This window comes from Hevea brasiliensis, chromosome 17 (assembly GCF_030052815.1).
Source record: "Hevea brasiliensis isolate MT/VB/25A 57/8 chromosome 17, ASM3005281v1, whole genome shotgun sequence".
Classification (NCBI taxonomy): Eukaryota; Viridiplantae; Streptophyta; class Magnoliopsida; order Malpighiales; family Euphorbiaceae; genus Hevea; species Hevea brasiliensis.
This window is the reverse complement of record NC_079509.1, coordinates 56,928,559-56,949,603: the sequence shown is the minus strand read 5'-3', so window position 1 is coordinate 56,949,603 and position 21,045 is coordinate 56,928,559. Positions and strand designations below refer to the sequence as shown.

The 21,045-nt window shown below is 32.6% G+C and overlaps 1 protein-coding gene across 1 annotated transcript; it reads left to right on the top strand.

The window, feature by feature from the left end:
* Positions 1-7,900: 7,900 nt before the first annotated feature.
* LOC110639907 (potassium transporter 7) lies at positions 7,901-19,487 on the top strand. Its single transcript, XM_021791021.2, has 10 exons — positions 7,901-8,523; positions 9,662-9,890; positions 10,018-10,266; positions 10,459-10,509; positions 13,924-14,184; positions 14,667-14,719; positions 14,859-14,979; positions 15,193-15,447; positions 17,536-18,058; positions 18,597-19,487. The coding sequence occupies exons 1-10, from the start codon at positions 8,227-8,229 to the stop codon at positions 19,132-19,134; spliced, it is 2,577 nt and encodes an 858-aa protein (XP_021646713.2). The 5' UTR covers positions 7,901-8,226; the 3' UTR covers positions 19,135-19,487.
* Positions 19,488-21,045: the final 1,558 nt, after the last annotated feature.

Sequence of the window (21,045 nt, the reverse complement as noted above, 5' to 3'; positions counted from 1 at the left end):
TTTACGGATTTTTAATCCTATTTAAGCATTAGAAAATTACGTAAAAACAAGGTTCGGGTTTACCTTTGCCGATTCCGACTTCGGGAATGCGCTCGGGACGTCTGACAATGGGGGGGCTAGCCAAAACCTCGGTCCAATTCGGAGACTTTTCCAGAACGTCCGTGCAGTGAATTTTGCATCGGCCAATCATCGAATTTCTGCGAATCGAGGATACCTACACGAAGCCCATAACACGGGGGTTAGTACATAAATTTTTCAGAATTTTCTAAGCTCATTTAATGCTCGAAAAAACACTGCGAAGTTCCGTGGGACCCATCGAAAAACGGTGTCGGAAAAATTCGAAATTTATGTTGTTGCGAAGCTCTCGAAGAGTGGAGCGTGCTGGTAGCCTCGGTTTTCTCGTGGGATTCACGGTTTTCGAGAAATCTAGCCCAAAAGTCGAAATGGGCTAAAAACTTCCCGAGCAAAAATTGGACAAACCGCTCGATGGATTTCGGCGTTCTTGGTGTCTATGGAAATCTCTCGCCGAGTAGATGATTTTAGACAGAAGACCCAGTCTAATTGGTGGCCGGATCGGCCGGATTTGGCCGGGGAAGCCGAAACGCCGCGCGCGCAGGGGAGGGAGATCGCACGCGTTGCTGCTCGGGCGGCCTACCGGGCCGGGATACCGGGAGGCGGCCAGGGGGGGACACAGGAGGTGGTCGGCTGGGAAGGGGAGGAGAGAGAAAAGAGAGAGAAAATGGAGAGGGAACGACGCGCGCGGGAAAGAAAAAGGGAAGAAGGAAAAGGCCGGTCCGATTCGACCGGTCCGATCCGGTCTGGTTCGATTCGGCCGGTTCGATTCAGAATACAAAATTTTGAATTTTTACTCTGCCTCGGGACCGAAAACGAGGTCCAAAAATTCCGAAAAAAATTCCAGAAAACTCAGAAAAATACATAGACTCCAAATATATTTTTAGTTTTGCCACGTGGTCTTTAAATTAATTTTTAAAAATCATTAAAGTTTATATTTTCGGAAAATCGAACCCGATTTTTAAAATCCGAAAAATCTCAAAAAAATTCCTAAAATTTAAATAAAATTAAAATACCAAAAATGCTCATAAAATTTAAAATTTTGGGGTGTTACACCATCAATTGGACTAAAATGTAGTCTTTTGAAAGAAATATTTTATAATTCTTGCCTCACCCTCAACTCCCCTCAATTTATCTCTACTTTACCCCCAACTTTATCACCAACAGTAATGCTAAAGCCATCACCAACACTAGCCTTCTTCCTATTTACTTCACCTTCAAATGCCCTCTCCTCCTGCAATGGCCCATGTCAAACTTTAGATGACTATTAGAATCAATAAGAATTGCAATGTGACATAAACATTGGCACAAACACATGCAGCAAAGGTGGAGCACAAGTTTACCCTTTAGAAGATTATCAATCTTTTGGTTACATTTCACATGGAGGATAATGCTACATTGCATACACATGAATGCAGAGTTGGTGAATTTTAAAAGGATAGTGGGCTCTGAATGCAGCTTTGAGCATCCCTTGCTAGCAGCTACAATTGGTCACTACATCCATTATTATCTCCTTTTTTATGTTCCCCATGTTAAGCCTCCCTCCCTCCTGTGTATTCTATTTTGTTTTCCATATTGGTCTATTCTTTTTCCTCTTATATTCAAACCTAACACAACAGTACTTTTAAGGAACGATGACTCAATTTGAATTTTGCAATTGAAATTATTGATTTGCAGATTCTATAATTGTTTTTTTATTGATAGAGGAATTTGTTGATTTGTTATTGTTGGAATTATTGATAGAGGAATTTGTTGATTTGTTATTGTTGGAATTGTGTAGTTGAATAGATTTTGTATTTTAGTTATTTTATTGTTATTTGAATTCTATAATTTATTAAAATTTGTTCTTGTTGGAATTCTTTTGCAAAATTATAATATCTGTAATAACCTGAATTTAAAAAAATATATAAATTTTATATTGTTATATAGTCTTTAAATACTATTTTAATATTATCTAACTACTTTATGATGTTTTTGTAATACTTTCATTTATATATATATATTTAATGTTTTTCTAAACATATTTTATAAATTATTTAATAATCCAATTTTAATTTAAATGATTAGTTTTAAATATTAATAATAAACCAATTAACAAAATATATTATTTCATTATTTTTAACCTTAGCTCTAAGATTTGATTTATTGTTATTAATTTGATTATTATTATCAATATTATTTATTGAATTTTATTTATTTTTTAATTGTGCATATTTTTGTATTTTCGGACTTATTTGAAAAACATAAAAAAGATCAAGAATTTATAAAAGAACAAGGGTTTATTAAGGACTTATTTGAAACTTTTCAAGAATGAATCTAGACAAATGCTTGTCCAGATTCATTCCCTGATATATATATATATATAAAAAAACTACAGCTCTTCTTTTTTCTCTCTCCCCCTCCCTCTTTCTCCTCTCTCTCTCTCTCGTCACTTCCCTCCACCCCCTCTTCCTCTGATGGTCGACGAGCCACCAACCACTGACAGCGATCAACGAGGAGTCCCACAACCTTGGGCGATGCCGACGAGTAGCCTGCCGGCTGGAGCAATGGCGCACATGGGGAGTTTTTGGCCTTCAACGCACGCACGGGGGCAGTGAATTCCAGGCGCGATTCTGGCTTTATCCAACGTCCGATCAAGGCGTTCTTGGTGGCGTTGGAAAGCTTATTTCGAGAGTTTTCTTTTGATATCAACTTTGCAGTAAATGGTGATCGGAGGAAAAAGTTATGAATGAGAGAAATTTTAGATTTTTCAAGCTTTCCTATCAGATCTAGGATGATCCGATCGTTGGATCGACGATCTGAGACCACCAATAGACTCAGAGTGATGAAACCTTCGAGATAGAACTGACCCTGCCCCGATCGAACACCATTTGAAAAATGCGATCATCGGACAGTCCAGATTGCTTGGTGAGATTTTTGACCTTTTTCGATGCTTGTAAATTAAATATAATTGTATGATAATTATTAAAAATTTATAAGCTTCGTTTAGTTGTAATCATATCGATATTAGCTCACCGATGCTCGAGGCCGAGTTTTCAGCCTGATCCAGCTGTCCGTCCAGGAACATAGTCAACATTATAATCGATCCCCATATTTTCAGACGTTCCAGACGCGTTTCAGGTAGCAAAATTTGCAAAAGTAATCCCTAACTCAAGTTGTATAGTTTGTGTCTTAATTAAGCTAGCTGATTAAATCTGTAAAATATTCCTGGCTTAGTAAAATTAAGTAAATTAATTTTAATTAATATAAAGATAATGTAGAGGACCTCCAGGAATATTTTTATAATTTTTGAAGTACTGAAAATAAATATTTGGACTGTAAAAGAGTTAAGGACCTGAGCTAGAGTTTGGAAGATTGGACCTAAACTAGGATTCTTGTAGGCCTCGGATGGGGGTTATAATTGTTGTTGTGGGCCTGAGGCCCTGTTGGCTGCTGTGCTTGGAGGGGGTTAGGTCCAGTTATAGGGAAGATTCTGTCGAAATTTCAGTAAGACCCTAGGAAATTATTCTTGTTTCTTTAAATAAAGTAATTGGTTAATTCTATCAGTAAATTGACAGAGGTCATTATTTCTGTGTAGGTGATCAATGTCGGCTAACCTTTTTCTTTCCAACCGAACCAGCTGCAATCGGGTCAACTAGTCTGTGAGTTGGATATTGATTATTTTTGCAATTTCAATATTAATTATATAACTAGGATGCTCATGCATTTTATAAATATTTAATTATGCGCATGTATAGTAAATATATTAGGGGCATTTTGGTTGCTGCATATTTAATTATTGTTATTTATTTGTGATTGCAGCCCTGAGGATAATTTAGAGCTTTGTGTGTGTGTTGGCGTGAGTATGGTGTATATATGGATATTGGTAGAATGGGTAGTCGCAGCTGGAGCTTGACTCGCTGGGACCCGATCCTTATATATGGATAAGTTGGGATGAGTACGGCTTTGAGTTGATCTCGCTGACTCCCACACTTGGATTATTAAGTGAAAGTCTGGCTTGAGTTGACATCGCTAGCAGGTATTGGATTAAAAGAGCTAGATAGAGGATCAGCTCTCATATATATATTGATGTCATATACTGAGTGTGTGAGTAGCTCCAAATTAACTTATTGTGTGAATATTGGGTGAATTATTTATTTTATGTGTTGGACATATAATTCATAGTAAGATTGCACTAGTTTTAGATAGTTATAGAAATTACATCTGTAATCAATATCTAAACTCTTTGAGTCGAACACTCATTTCTATTCAAATATTTTTCCCAGGTGGTAGAAGGAGCGAGTTTATTTCTTCGAATCTAACATATATTTTTCCTCTATAGATTGTGCTTATTAGTTTAACAGTTTCTTGTATCTATTTATTTATTTGTTTGATAACTAGAACTTTGCTGTGACATTGGGTTATATATTTATGGTATTAATTAATGAAAAATTATTATGATATGAAATAATTTGTACATTATGGTATCAGAGTTGAGCTGGGCTCCCCTAGCTTTGATTTCTGATCGTTATAAGGTTGGGTTAGCTCAAATACAAAATATAATATTTTATTTTATTTTATTTGCATGTTTGAGCTTAATTTTGGCCCTGGTTATAGGTTTGTGAATAGTGAGGCTTACTACGGGTCTCGAGAGCTTTATGCTGGCCTAGATCCTAGTGCCGGTTTGGCCCATGGAATCGGGTCTTGACAATATCAAAGCTGTAGAGCAAAAAAGAGAGATAGAGAGGGGAGAGAAAGAGAGAGGGAGCGAAAGAGAGAGAGAGAGAGAGAGAGAGAGAGATAAAAACAATGGAGATGGAGAAAAGGGGAGAGAAACATAACTGAGTCATTTCTGAGCCATTTGTGTGTCTAATATCTACATAAAAAAAATGATTGAGAGAACCAGAGAGACATAGAATAAAAGTTGGAGCAAACAATTCGTTTTCGTGAGTCATAAACAGACTGTGTCAACATAAACCATAACCCATATGACCTGTTTAACCTATTTAACATTTTAAAACACATTAAGCAATATTATCACACATTAAGCAAGATTACCATAATATATGAATATCACCTAAATTTCAAACATATTGAAATATTCAATTATCCAAAGGTTAACTAAATATCCAAACATCATCCAAATAATAAAAGTTAATTAAAATTGCACAACAACAATAAATGTTCAAGTTTTGAATATGAGCTTCACAACATCTTTGTCTTTCCATAATATTGTTGATGAAGTTGCAACATTGAATATGAGCTGCTTTAGGTTTAACTCTTTATATTTATGCTCTATAAATGAAACTATGTAGTTTTAATTTGTATATAACACAGGTCATAATATGTTTAAATGGTTTAAAATAAACCTGTTAATCTATTAATCTAATTAAATAAACAAGATATTTCATATTTTATCCAGTTAGTGAACTAAATTAAATTCTTATTTTTGGCATATCATAAATATGTTGACCTATTTTATGACTTGAACCTATTTACGTTAAACTTAAACCTGTTTAACTACTTGTCGAGTCATGTTGTGCAATTGGTCATTTTAAAAATTTTTAGCTCTAATAAAAGATAAGGAAGAAAGATATGAGGGAGAGAAAAAAAATAGGAGAGTGTGATAGAAAGAGTTGAAGGAAGTGAATGGTAATTCAGTCTTTTATCAATTATGATTAGCTTCTAATTGACTAAAAATAAATAAAGGAATGAAAGTGTAAATCGAATAAATTTTAGAGGGCATTTTAATTTATTTTTCCTAAGTAAGGAGACAAAAGTGTTGATAATAGCAAACCTTGGAAACAATATAATAAATTATTTATTATTATAATAATTAAAATATAATAATTTAATATTAAATGATATTAACATTATTAATTAACATAAACACGTTCTGTAAAGCCTCGTTGGCATTTTTTAATCAATATTTCTTGATTTTATTAAGGTTTATATGTTAGATTTTGATTCGTAGATGTGAATCTTTTGTTAATAAAGTTTAGTAGTATATTCCTCCATCAATACATAGTGGCTTGAATTTATCTGTACATAGGAATGATAGCAGGTCGAGTATTTTTAGATATTAGATTTGATCGAACTTATTGGAGTGGGTTTAAGTAGTATGTAATCAGATTTGGAAATAGCTTGGGCTTGAGAAATAGTATCCGCATTGAATTTGACTTTTATATGTTAGATATTAATTACTCAATCCGTTTATATAAATAAATATTTAAATAAGAAATATATAATTTTTATAATAACATTTACAAATATATCTTATATAAATTATTAATTAAAAAATATAAAATTAAATAAATTTTAATATGATAATTTTCACAGATACTCTATTCGTTGTCATCTCTATTTATATACATTATACATAACAAATTTCAGAAAAAATAACTAGGTATGAAGGATTCAAAAAAGTTATTTTATTGTCCAAAAATCATACAAACAATCAATGGCTATTCGAATTTTTTTTTATTAAGATAATCTTTAAGCAGAAAGATTTAATATTTAATTTTATAAATTTTATCTCATTTATTTAATTTTTTTCTCATTATATTAAATAAATGGCGTCTTCTATTATTAATTTATTTTTAATTTACTTTATTTTTATTTTTTTTTACTACACATAATTTCCTCACGCTTGAATTGAGAGTAATATTCAGATAAAGTGCGCTCTCAATAGTGAGGACTATAGATTAAGAAAATAATTATTTACATAATAAATTTTACTTGTAAAAAATAAAGTTGAATCCCTTAAATTATAACGGAAGAAAGCTCAAATTCACCCCTCAATATTCGGCCTCTGTTCAATATGAGCCAACTTTTAAGTTTTTGTAAAATTATTGATTTAAGTCCAAATAACTCTATTATTTTGTAAAAAATTAAAAATTTAATTTTTTTTAATTTTTACTACTAAATATTAATTTTAATATTGTTCACTATTAAAATTATTTATTATATCCAATAAAAATAAAAAATTAAAAAATATAAAACCAAACCCAGCAACATGAGATCAATCCACCACGAATCCCTTGATTTTGATCTCAATCTCCCTCCGAAACCAGAAGATGAGCCCATGCTCATCCGTTTTTAATAATTCTTTTACCTTTCTCTTTGAATTTTTTTTCCCAATTTTCTCCAAGAAATTAAGAAAATAGATTTATTTGAAATAAATCATTTACAAAATTTAAAATTTTTTTTACATAATTATACAATAATTTTTTAAAAATTTCTTTTAAATTAAAAATTAATTTTTTAAAATATTATAATTAATAAAAAAATTAATTAAATTAAATTCTTATAAAATTTTATAGTTAGTATTATATATAAGATAAGACTAGAGACATGGGCTCCCCTTTTGCTTTTTAAGACATTTTTAACTTTTTATTTAAAGGTGCAAAGCATAATTTAATCTATAACTTTTATTTAAAAAAATTTAAAAAGTTTCATTTCACACTACAATTTTTAGAAAGTGAAATTTGCTTTTAAAAGTAAAATTAAATCAACATTACAATCGTAATTAGCATTAAAGATAAATTAAACTAATTGAGAACATTACTACTTTTTTTAAATAATAAAAATCTAATTTTATATTAATTTATCTTAAAAAATTAAAATTTATATACTAAATTTCTTAATTAAAAAATAAAATATTTAATTTCTTAATTTTTAAGTTAAATTTTTTAATTAGTTAATTGAATTTAAAAATTAATAAATTTAATTTCTTGTTTTTTTATTTTTAAACTAAATAAAGACTTTAATAATTTTAAAAAAATAAAAATATACTAAATTAAAATTAGAAACCTTTAAATTTCGAATTAGATCTAATAATAGATGCTACCCACACCCGGTCTAACCCGCCCAATTAACAGATCCAGATTCACACCGAGCACACTCAAGGCTCACCGGTCACCAGACCACCGAACGTAGGCACGATTGCTATTTGTTAGTTACTCAACAATTACAGTTTATTTTTAGTTCATTATTGTCAATCCTGTTCTTCCTTCTCTGTTCGCCGCGTGATCTCCAAAAGCCCTTCCTTCCTTTCTGCTATCCTCCACTTCTTATTCAATTTCCCATTCACAGAAGCAAAAAGCAAATCACCAAACCCTAGAAACAACAAAAATAAATCTCATTTCCCTATAGATTTCTTCTTCTGTGTCTACGATGGCAGAGGAGAATGGTGGCACTGGTAGCAGTGTCGGTGGAGGATCCGATATTAACAGCAGATTGGCGTCTTTGGACTCTGTGGAGTCGCGTTGGGTCTTCCAAGACGATGATGATTCCGTTATGGACGACGACGATGAAGATGAGGAGGAGGATGTTGCTCACCACCGCACTGTTTTGGATTCCGATGACGATGATGATAATGCTGAGCAGCGTCTGATCCGTACTGGTCCTCGCATCGACTCCTTCGATGTTGAAGCTCTCGAAATCCCCAGCGCTCAGCGTAATGACTACGAGGTCTACTTTCCCTTTCTCCATTTCTCTGTAGATTTATGTGTTTCAGTGGCTTTTTTTGAGCTATGATTGCGCCGACTTGCTTGAGGTGACGCGAGTGGTTAGGTTTACCATTTCAGTTTTGTACGTGCTATTGTTATTCAGTTGACTGAGATATAGGTACTCAATTTGGTAGCTTCTTATTTCTCTTTTATTAAATTTGAACCTTGTGTTAGAAAGCTGAGTGTCTTCGAGCTACTAAAAAAATATACAAAAGCTCCATTAACTACTTTGGTATGAATATACTAATTGATATCATATTGCCATTCTACATCAACCCTCCTCAAGTGTGGTTGGGATGCTTTGTGCACTTAGTCACCCTTTTCATTGTCATTCTACGTATGAAAATTATAGCATCTATTATAAAACTTGATGTTTAACTATTAGAAACCATGCTAATTCTTGATCAATTTAAGTATTATATTTGGATAAAAAGGATTCATGTAGCCTTTCCTAAATATTGTAGATTAAGACTTGGTTGACTTGATTTGTTTATATAAATGATAAGGTTAATAATCAAGTTGATCATTGCAATTTAATGTAAGCATGCTCAGAAAGTTAATGATTTATTTTTATGGCTATCGTATAGATAGTATTCCCATAACATTATTTGTTAGATCTTTTAATTGTTTGGCATGCCAAACTGGAAACTCTTTGTTTATCAATGATGGTGCTGGTTAGGAAAGCATCTCATAGACACGCTTGCATGATTAGGAAGAGTCGCTCAGCACGTCTATGATGGATCAGTATATTTTACCATACTTGTTCTTCTTTCATTCAGAGGTGAGTTTCTGGATGAATTCAGGTTTTCAGAGTCCTTTGGCTGGACGCCTGGACCTTTGGATCTGTCTCTGGTTTTTATGTTTACTTCTTTGCCTGTGCACTCTTATGAGTTGTCTTTTGGACATTATGTTCATTAGATTCTGTTTATTTATTTGGGGAGATATATTTTCCTTTGATAGTTGTTCTAAGGTTCCTGAGAACATTATTGAGTTATGCAATGATATCTGCATCATACACAGACATAAGCACTAATATGCAGCACTGGTTGCCAACAGAAAAATAAGTACTGGCTGTTGTAATTATAATAATTTAATTGCAGGACTTCAGTGTGGGAAGGAAAATTATAGTTGCTTTTCAGACACTTGGTATTGTCTTTGGTGATGTTGGAACAAGTCCATTATATGCCTTTGATGTGATGTTTACAAAGGCGCCTATTAAAGGAAAAGAAGATGTTCTTGGTGCATTATCACTGGTCCTCTATACCTTAATCTTGATTCCCCTAATCAAATATGTCCTTGTTGTTCTTTGGGCCAATGATGATGGTGAAGGTATGCTGCAACTTTTAAATCCTCAATTTCTGTTAGCCTTTATCTCTCTCATATGCACTTGACCCATGCTCATGAATGCAAAATATTCACATATTAACAATAGCAATTGGTGCTTTAAATATTGCAGGTGGCACTTTTGCCTTGTACTCACTGATTTGTAGGCATGCCAAGGTCAGTCTTCTCCCAAATCAGCTTCCTTCAGATGCCCGTATATCAAGCTTCAGGCTCAAGGTGCCATCAGCTGAACTTGAGAGATCACTCAAAATCAAAGAAAGACTTGAGACTTCACAGACTCTGAAAAAGTTACTCCTGATATTAGTGCTTGCTGGTACATCTATGGTCATTGCTGATGGAGTTGTTACACCAGCGATGTCAGGTTTTTGCGCTCTTCTTTTCTAAATGCTTTTTGCCCTGCATGGTTGTTCTGTTAAATTGTGATTCATATGCAAAAGGCAACTTTTGATCTATACTTTAAATAGTTGATTCTTGTAATGCAGGACATGTTTGCGTTACCATTTCTTGGTTTTGTTGGTTTCTTGATAATTTTGCCATGCTTATCTTGATGCAGTAATGTCAGCTGTTGGTGGTCTAAAGGTTGGTGTGGCTGCAATCAAACAAGGTAATCAATCCTCCCTGTTAATTAATTTTGTAAGCATTTTTATCTTCTATAATATTAATTTCTCAATTTAGTTGGAATTTTTTTACTTAATATCTGAATTTGGTATTTGTTACAAGGTCTGATGTTAGGGCTGCACATTTATTTATTTATTTTGTTATTTTTTTTGGAGAAGAGGTCTGCATTCCTCAAACTATCAGCAAAGTTGGGATTATATTATAGATCTCTGTTCTCTTTTTATTCCAATTTCATAAATGGAGTAGGTTTAGTTTTTTGCTTGGCCGTCTGACTGCTATTCTTAATGAAATAGCAGAAACTAGGCAATCTGTGCTGGTTTTAATGAAGTTCAGAATCACAAGTGGAATAGTTGGAGGGTGATGGGGATGGTTCTGGTGTCTAAGTTGGGTAGCTTGGCAATTAATCAAAAAGATGTGGGGTGCTGTATTTGCTAGCAGACTAGATAAAAAAAATGGACACAGAACTGAATGTTAATTTTGAACTAACAAATAATAGCTAAACGATGCTAAAAAATTGGGATAAAATACGAGGAATCATTGACTGGGAAGATTGTGCATCTCATTTAAAATTAGGGTTGTTATCTTGAAAGAACAAATGCTCTAGATTCTTCCCCTTTGTCAAAGTAAATATTACAATTCTAGCATAGTATTTTGGGAAGGTTGCTTCCTCTTTAACTGCTTCAATGCTAAGGGCTTGTTTGGTTCAGATGTTTGTGACAATTAGTAATTGATAGCTGGTAGTTGATGGCTAACTAATTTCGGCATGGTTTTAAATTGTAGTCATGGTCTTGGGTAACAGAAATAGGCCTATAATGGCTATAACATTATGGTAACAGCCTGTCAGCTATGTTGCTTGAACTCGAGTACGGGTGTCGGAAATAGTTCATATTCGTGTGTCAGACTTGTGAACTTTCTAAATAGAAAATACGGGAATATGAATCTAAATTTAGACATAGGTGCTCGGATACGTTATGTAGGCTGAAAGGGTTAAAGTAATCTGTACAAAAGAGGCCAACCACAATAAAAATTGTGACCTGCAGTCATTGGATTCTCGAAATATTCAATATTTTTTAACTTGTTTTGTACCTATCCAATCTATCCTTTAACTAAAAATTGCATTTCTTTTTTTTTTAATTTGTTTAGTTGTTACCTATCATTTAATGCAATATGCTTTTCATCTTTAAGATCCCCATCACTCGAGTATTTGACTACATGAATATGTGTTGGAAACATATTCCATGTCATTTCCGGTGTCATGTCATGTCAACACAGGTATGACAAGGCAAAATGATGAGTCGTAGTATTTTGCTATGCAAATTTATTTGAAAAATCTGCAAAGTTCATGAAATGAACAAATATTCAAAGATATATTTAAAACTAAGATATACAACTAAATAATAAGCATAGATATATTAAATAAAGGCATTAAATCCATCATTTTTATATATCATTAGTATTAATCAATTTAAAACCAAAATAACTAGGTGGGTAGTAAATCACTAATCTTATTACCACCAAAATGAGTGTCTAGTAGGGAGAAATTGAGAGAAAATGGCTTAGTTGTCTCAAGAGAAAATGATGAGGCACTAAAGTAAATGAGTCAAGATAGTTTTTTGCCTGAAAAAAGGTTCCCTCTATTGCATTTCACTTGAAAGATGTAAAAAAGCCAAAGATTCTCCGTTGAAAAAGTAACGATCATTAACTTAATGGTCGGTAATGGCTGTTACCTTTATATAACTGCTGTAAGTTACAATTTTAAAAATCCATTAGATAACAACGATAACGGTAATGGCAAGCTAAAATCCCTTTAAATAATGGTGGTTACGAAACACAACAGCCGTTATTTAAAACCATGTTGTACAGTAAAACATTGGTGATTGTTGCTGCTAATATATCAAATAATCATTAATGATATAATTTATTTTATATTATTTTTCTTAAAAAGGCAAATTATATCAAATTAAAATAATAATTAAAAAACTAATTTACTTTGATTATGTGTTTGTGATAAATAACATTCCTTACCTATAAATACAAGTATCATAATTATTCAACCATTAATTTTAATAATTTAATAGTAATTTATTAATATTTACAACAAATAGTTTCCTCATATAAAAATTAATTTCAAATAATTATTATTTTGTTATTAGTAAGTTTTAATTAGTAAGTATTAATTTCAAATGTAAATATAAATTCAAAATAACTACTAGCTGGTATCAGTAGCCTTCAGGTGGTCAAACAACTACCAGCTGCCAATTTTTTTTATGTTTCCAAATAGGTTGACTTAGCTGTAGGAGGTCAAAAAGCTATCAGCTAGCCTTCAATGGCTAATTCCAACACCCCCTAAACCAGGTAAAGCCAGAAGGTTATGAGCACACTGCACGCATCTGGCTTGCTACTTACTTTCTTAAGGGTGAAATTCTTGTGTAGGTGCCCCTAAAGCTTCTGACTAGGTTCTTGCCCTTTTCACCTTCCATGGAGACTACAAAGTCAACGAAGGGATTACTCAAGTGGTCTCTTGTGATTTACTGACCTAATCACACAGTTTGATGCCTCAGGATGGAATAAATTATTTTTCTGTTTTTTATTTTTGCGGTGGTCGGGATGGGGGTCTGGGTTTGATGTAGTTGACAGATAACCTAATGTAATGCTTACCATTGTTAGAGAAAGTGCTAAAGATTGTAAGAGGATCAAAACGAATTCTGAACCCTGTCTCTAATGCCCTAACTGAACTGCTGAAATTGCTCTAGGGCTTAATCTAATGTTAGTCAGAATAACTTGGGCTAGCATTTGGATGATATATTCTGGAATTGGTTGTGGTTCATTGTTATGTGCCATTGCGTGGAGTAGCAAAGTGGAGCATGGGATGAACCCTGATTCTGATTTGACATGCTTGAACTTTCTTAATAGGTAATCAACATGGATCAACCACTTTTATGCATTTGATTTCTGCATATGTTAAGTTTCTCATTGTCATCTTTAGTAAGTCTTGCACACTCCTAGCATTAAAACAAAAGGGAAGAATTCTACTGTGATAATAATATTGATAATTACAAGTGCACAGTACAATTGTCATATTAGATGTAGTCAACTTAGTAATGTTAATTCTATCAACTCTGTTCATTCTGTTTATGGGATCTGGATCCAGTTCTGCATAAAATGATAAGCTTTCTTGCTAAAATGCATCGTAAAAGGCTTCCATGATCTGATGGTCAATGAGACTTTTCTGATAAACCAAATTAGCTGAATCTTGCATTCCTTCTGTTATATATATATATATATATATATATATATATATAGAGAGAGAGAGAGAGAGAGAGAGAGAGAGAGAGAGAGAGAGAGGTAAACCAGCTCTATTGTTGAATTAATTATTATTATTATTATTATTTTTTTGCAGATCAAGTGAAGATGATTTCAGTTGCCTTTCTTGTAATTTTGTTCAGTGTACAGAAGTTTGGAACTAGTAAAGTGGGACTTGGAGTAGGCCCTGCTTTGTTCATATGGTTTTGTTCTCTTGCGGGCATTGGGATATACAACCTTGTTAAATATGACAGCAGTGTCGTGAGGGCTTTTAATCCTGTTTACATCTATTACTTCTTCAAGCGGAATTCTACTAAGGCTTGGCGTGCCCTCGGAGGTTGCCTCCTATGTGCAACAGGTAAAGTGGATGTTTAATTCGCTATATAATATACTAAATAGCATACATATCTCAATTTACTGAACAAAGGGAATACAAATTTGAACTTTGGTTTCTGGAGTGCTACCAATTCCACCAGACCCAGATTATGCATTCATAGGGGGGGAAATTTTTAATTTTGTTACCAGTTGTGTTATTCAGTTGGATGGTTAGGATGGATAGAAAGATGTTTTGAATCTGAGTTTTGGATGCAAGATTCATGGATAAAAAGATGTGAACAAGATAGACATTTGATACAAAAGCAATGTTTTTCAAACAGTGACATAATATTAGATGATGTGATTAAAATGGGAATTGACTACAAATTATGCTAATATGAAGAAAATTGTGTCTTTCAGGTTCTGAGGAAGGTTTCATGGTTATTACAAAGTGGGTATTATATTGTGCTTTTCTTTTGTGATTGTTGCTGATGATTTATTTTATTTTATTTTATTTTATTTTAGGTTCTGAGGCAATGTTCGCAGATCTTTGCTACTTTTCTGTCAGATCAATTCAGGTAAGGAAGCAAGGAAGCAATGCTGTATGAGTAATGCTAAATTTCTCTCTCTCTCTCTCTCTCTCTCTCTCTCTGGTGGTTTTATTCTCATTTTTCTGATCGCTACAATTCTGATTTATTTATTAGTGGTCATTTGCAGCTTACATTTGTATTTCTCGTTTTGCCGTGCCTTTTATTGGGTTATTTGGGTCAAGCTGCTTACCTTATGGAAAATCATACAGGGGATGTGGCTGAGCAAGCATTTTTTTCATCAGTTCCAAGTAAGCTCCTTGCTATATCTGTACCAATAAATGAACCATTTTATATTTAGTATAACATATTTGTCAATATGTTCTTTTATGCATGTTTATTTTAGAAAGAAGAATTTATTTGTTCGTTTACTGCATTACTTAGTTAAATGAAACACTGTTTTGCATTTTGGATCTTTTTATTTATTTGTTCTACTAAAATATAATTTTGCTTTGTGTCTGCAGGTGGTGCTTTCTGGCCAGTTTTCCTCATTGCTAATATAGCTGCTTTGATTGCCAGCCGAGCCATGACAACAGCCACGTTTTCTTGCATAAAACAATCAACTGCACTTGGTTGTTTCCCCCGTCTTAAAATCATTCATACATCTCGAAAATTCATGGGTCAGATATATATTCCTGTAATAAACTGGTTTTTGCTAGTAGTCTGCCTGCTATTCGTCTGCTCTATCTCTAGCATTACTGAGATGGGAAATGCATATGGTAATTCTTGTTTCCTAGATATAGTTGAAATTATTTTGGCATCTTCATGTCTGTTTCTTCTTTATCAATTTATGAAGTTGTGTTTTATTATTTATCACTTTTTATTGATAAACAGCAAATTTAATTTGAAGGCCACAAGAAAGGTTACCAGGAATCATATATAAAGTAACACTGATAGAGAAAAAGATGTTCTTTCCTAGTCTAGTACTCAAGAAACTGTGAAAAGCTCCAGATTAATTTGCCTTTGTGAAAATATGGATCCATGAGAACAAATTACATAAAATTCCAGTTAAGTTAGGAGGATACCTTAGCATTCATTTTGTATTCTTCTTTCTTCCTCTTTAGTAAAATTTTCTTATATATAAATCCCATTTTTAGTTTCACCGATGGTATACTTTTTCTCGAAATTGTGAAGTTCCTTCCATCCACAGGCCTCGACAGCCAAACCAATAGTCAAATGCCCAGCCTTGCATTATCTCACCAAAGTGCGCCTGGAATTTCTTTTTAAGTCTTGTTATGGCTATATCATAGCTGATGAAATGATAGATGTAAAAATTATTTTAATATAAAGCTTCTACTTTTAGGGGGTTTCTAATATAAGAAATTCTCCCTTGCACTTTGCAAATCCACAATTGAATATAAACTTCTAACTACTTTGATTTTGATCCTGTATAGTGTTCTAAATGCAGTTTCTTCTATATTTCTTTTGGTAGGTTAGTCTCTAAACAGTTCTTTTAGTTTGTTTTATTGTTTGATATGATTTGAATCTAGCACCTTTGGCAACAATCACCTTGTGTCACTTCTCTGAGTTCCAAGTCCCTGCCCTTTGCTAACCATTCTAGATTGTCTGAGGTCAGAAGAATGCTTTACATCCGCTGATGTCAGAGTATTTTATTTGAGAAATAAGTAAACAGACTGTAAATTTTTTTTTGGTAGCCATTGTGCAAGCAAAATTATGTCTTGCGCTATCTACACGTAAGGCTATGGTTTCTCTCTTCCTTCCATTTCCCTCAGCGTTGGTCCTAGAGTTAATTTGCTTGTTTATTTGAATAAATTTCCCTAGCTTCAAACAGTTAGGTTTAAAATATGGGTGCTGGGTTGGTTAGCCAAGCCTTGAACACCCATACTTACATTGACTGCATGTCTGGGACTAGGTTTCTCCAGTATTGAGAATAATAACAAAGATATATTTTTTTTAAATTAGAAATTGAAATAATGTTTGAAAATTTCTTATTTAATATTACATAAATATCTACATGTCATCTTATATATGTGCTATTTTTTTACTATGCCAATAGTTGTTTTGTATAAATTAATCTTTTTTTTTTCTTGAGTATATGAAATACTGAACAGGATAACTATTTTTTAATCTTGTCCAGTACTATTGTGTTCTGGTTTGTTCCATGTTGTCCCATCCATTGCACCAAATGCAGGGTTACACTGCAATCCATTTGTTTAGCATATTCCATTATGATAATTGCTGCATCAAAGGTTTTCAAGGGGATATGGTTTCATTAAAGCCTTTATTTACCTCAATTAGCTTTGTGTGTACAGTGTATATATTAGACCTGGCCAGCGTCCATTTCATGCACTGAAGTGGACTGGAATCAGAAAAGGTCAATTGTTCAAGTTCCTGAACTGGAACACAACCCACCCCCCCCCCCTTAAAAAAAAAAAAAAAGCCTTGAATTGGACCTAATGGTTTGGAATCACTGGTACTGGACTGGATCAAAGCAATTTTTTATAAAGATAAAGGTGGCAGCTTTAGAGAGCAACACATGGACCAAAGCTTTTTTGTACTGGAAACCAGTTAGGAGCCGGAACCAGCTGGAACTGGACTGGTCCAGTCTGGTTCCAGTTCACTCCCTCCCCAGGACCTGAACCACTGGTTCCAGTCCGGTGGCCAGGCCTAGGGTAGATAGTAACAAACTGCTCTGTTTTTTGCAAATAGTCAAATGATTTTTTAATAATGCTGAAACTGGCTGCACAGTAGAGTTGAGATATTGTATTTGAATAAATTCTTGTCTCTTATTTTCTTTTGCTGTTTATGTGAAAAATTAATCTTTTGATGTTGATTGGTTATTACAGGAATTGCTGAGCTGGGGGTGATGATGATGACAACAGTTTTAGTAACTATTGTTATGCTTCTTATATGGCAGATAAACATCATTATCGTTCTCAGTTTTGTGGTTATTTTCCTAGGAATAGAACTGACCTTTTTCTCATCAGTTTTAGCGCTTGTGGGGGATGGAAGTTGGATAATATTGGTTTTTGCTGCAATTATGTTTCTTATAATGTACATTTGGAACTATGGGAGCAAGCTAAAATACGAAACTGAGGTTAAGAAAAAGCTGTCAATGGATTTAATGCGGGAATTAGGCCCCAACCTTGGGACGATCCGAGCGCCAGGAATTGGCTTGCTCTATAATGAGCTGGTGAAGGGAATTCCTGCTATATTTGGCCATTTTCTTACCACTCTCCCAGCAATCCACTCCATGATCATATTTGTGTGTATAAAGTATGTTCCGGTTCCAGTAGTGCCTCAGGGTGAAAGGTTCCTTTTCCGGCGAGTTTGCCCTAAAAGCTACCACATATTTCGTTGTATTGCCAGGTAACTTGTTTAGCTTTTGCAAGGTTGGTACTGTCATGTTTTAAAGTGTGAATAATTGATGTTCTTCTTCTTCTTCTCCTTCTTCTTCTTCTTGATACCATGGCTGATAGGAAGACAGTCATCTCCCTCCCTGAAAATACCCATCATCCTCCATTTCCAATAATACTAATTCCAAAAACATCCATAATCTCATAACTGAGTACAAGGACACAAGTTATCTTTCAAATAATTTCATAACTTTAGTCTCATGATCACCATGCCTCACCGGAAATGTGTGGTCCTTTGAAAGATAATGCACCAGATGAACTGAACATACTATTGACTACCATCTGTTCCCCCTCTGCACTTCTCCCTCCACTGCTTCTTACAGCACTCTTTTGGAGACATCTTCAGTTGATATAGAAGCACCAAATGAGCACTTTGGAATTTTGGAGTATTTATGGAAATTAATCTTGTTTCATTGATTTATATAGTGTATTTTTTTCACCTTCATGGTTCTATCATATTGCCTTAAAGATTAGCGTAATTGCTTAAACAGGTATGGCTACAAGGATGTCCGCAAAGAGAATCACCAGGCTTTTGAACAGCTTTTAATCGAGAGCCTTGAGAAGTTTATTCGTCGGGAAGCCCAAGAACGGTCATTGGAGAGTGACGGGGATGATGATACAGACTCTGAAGAAGAGTCTGCTTGTACCAGGGTTCTAATAGCTCCCAATGGAAGTGTTTACTCGCTTGGTGTGCCTCTCTTGGATGACTACAGGGATACAAGCAAGCCCATTTCTGAAGCAAGCACCTCTGAGGAGGTGAAACTAGGGACTTCTGCTGACCCAACAATGTCTGATCCAGAACAGAGCCTTGAAAGGGAGCTTTCTTTTATTCGCAAGGCTAAAGAATCTGGGGTTGTTTATCTTCTTGGTCATGGTGATATAAGGGCAAGGAAGGATTCATGGTTTATAAAGAAGCTAGTCATAAATTACTTCTATGCTTTTCTGAGAAAGAACTGCAGAAGAGGGGTTGCGAATTTGAGTGTTCCGCACTCACATCTCATGCAGGTTGGCATGACATACATGGTTTGAGAAATTGATTTTGCTATCCAAATAAGGCAAGTCTTAGTTACTTTTGACACTGCAGTTTGATGCATGCGATTGCCAATTGATTGGAGCATTGCATCCATGCGTTCACAAATGGGTCTGTCAATTTCGTGAAGCAAAATGCGTATGTGAGTTTACACATGCTTGCATCATTTTCTTGACTAAACCTCTTAGTAAGAGTTCACTCTTTGATTCAGGAAGTTTTGTAGTCTTGGAATCGGGCTGCCTTTATCATATTTGTTTTATTGTTGTTACAGATGCATACGCAATCAACCCTTGTAATTAACATTTCAAAGTGATATGAATGTGATTTACCATAAAGAAAATTCCACTCGAAATTGTCTATTTTTGAAAAAAAAAAAAACTTTACTATCCCTGTTGAATTTAATAATTCTTGAAGGGCTTTTTTTTGTGGATTTACTTGATTTATGTTTTGTTTGAATATCATTTTTCACTAGTTGGAGAAGAACCAGAATAGTTTGTGCAATATATGGCACAGAACTTGTCAAGTAGTTCCTGTCCTGCCATAAGACACGAGTGATGGCCGGGGGATGCTTTTAAGCATCCTCGTTAAGGACATGTTTAGTTTAACTATTGAATACAGCTATTAACTGATAGATGTTATTGTTAGTTGATGGTTGATTTATGTTAAATGTTTGGTAAAATTATATTTATTTATTATTATTGATATGTGAAATGACTAATAAGAATATATATTATATAATTTATTTTATTATTTAAATAAATATAAAATTATAAATTTATTATATTATTAAAATAAATATATAATTATTAATTTATTATATAATATTATTTATTTTATTATTGAAATTAGGAAATAATTATTTAAAAAAATTAAATAACTTCAAAAATATAGATAAAATAATAAAGTAATTATTATTGTTAATAAAAAAATTTTATAATTAATTTTAAGTATTTAAATATAAATAAATATTTTATATTTTATGTTATTAATAAAAAAAAATTTAATAAAGTTGAAATATGTTAATTAAAATATTAAAATTATAAATAAAAAAGTTAAAAGTATTAATAATATTAATTTTTAAGTTAAATAAAAATTAATAGTATGATCAAAATAAAAAATAAAATCAAATTAGCTATTAGCTGATGAACAACAACTCTAAAAATAGAGTTGATATAAATTATAATTGATAAACACTCTAATTCACCTGTTTGAGTGTATCAATTATCAGTTATACTCAATAAATGAATTTAACACTTCTCCCTAAATTTAGGCTGGTCCAGCAGGACGACCTAAATTGGGCCCATTTTGTAATTGAACCGCATAAACAGATGAACGGGAAATATCTGACGTTGATCGATCCAAAAACGCTATGTTATATATTTTATGGTAAATATATTTTATGTATTATTAATAAATTTTAAAATAAAAATTTCTTATATATATAAGTGTAGCTACAGTTTTACTCCATTTGGCCTTATAAATTTTTCTAAGTTCACTTTCCTAATTATTTTTTTTTTTAAATTTCACCTTTTTAAGATTGATTAATAAATATAGTAGTGCATATATATATATACCATAATAATTATTATAATTTAAAATAAAAAATTAATTTAATAGTATTATTATATCTAAAATTTATAAAATTATATTTATTCAATTAAATTTAAATATTATAAATTTCAGGTTTTTTTAATTATAGATCATCATGATTATATTTTTATATTATTTTAATTATTTATTTATTTATTTTTATGAATGATGATATATATATATATGATGATACTTTTATATTTTATACTTTTTATTTATTTATCTTTATGTGTGATAATATATAAAACATATTATAAATGATTTTGATATAAAGTGAAATAATAGAATTTAAATTAAATATATTAAAAATTATTTTTTAT

What these genes read in the sequence shown, in the direction of transcription:
- LOC110639907 (XM_021791021.2), top strand. Translation starts at nt 8,227, where the DNA reads ATGGCAGAGGAGAATGGTGGCACTGGTAGCAGTGTCGGTGGAGGATCC. An exon ending in GGCCAATGATGATGGTGAAG is followed by an intron (nt 9,891 to 10,017) that starts GTATGCTGCAAC and finishes TAAATATTGCAG; the next exon opens with GTGGCACTTTTGCCTTGTAC. An exon ending in TGTTACACCAGCGATGTCAG is followed by an intron (nt 10,267 to 10,458) that starts GTTTTTGCGCTC and finishes ATCTTGATGCAG; the next exon opens with TAATGTCAGCTGTTGGTGGT.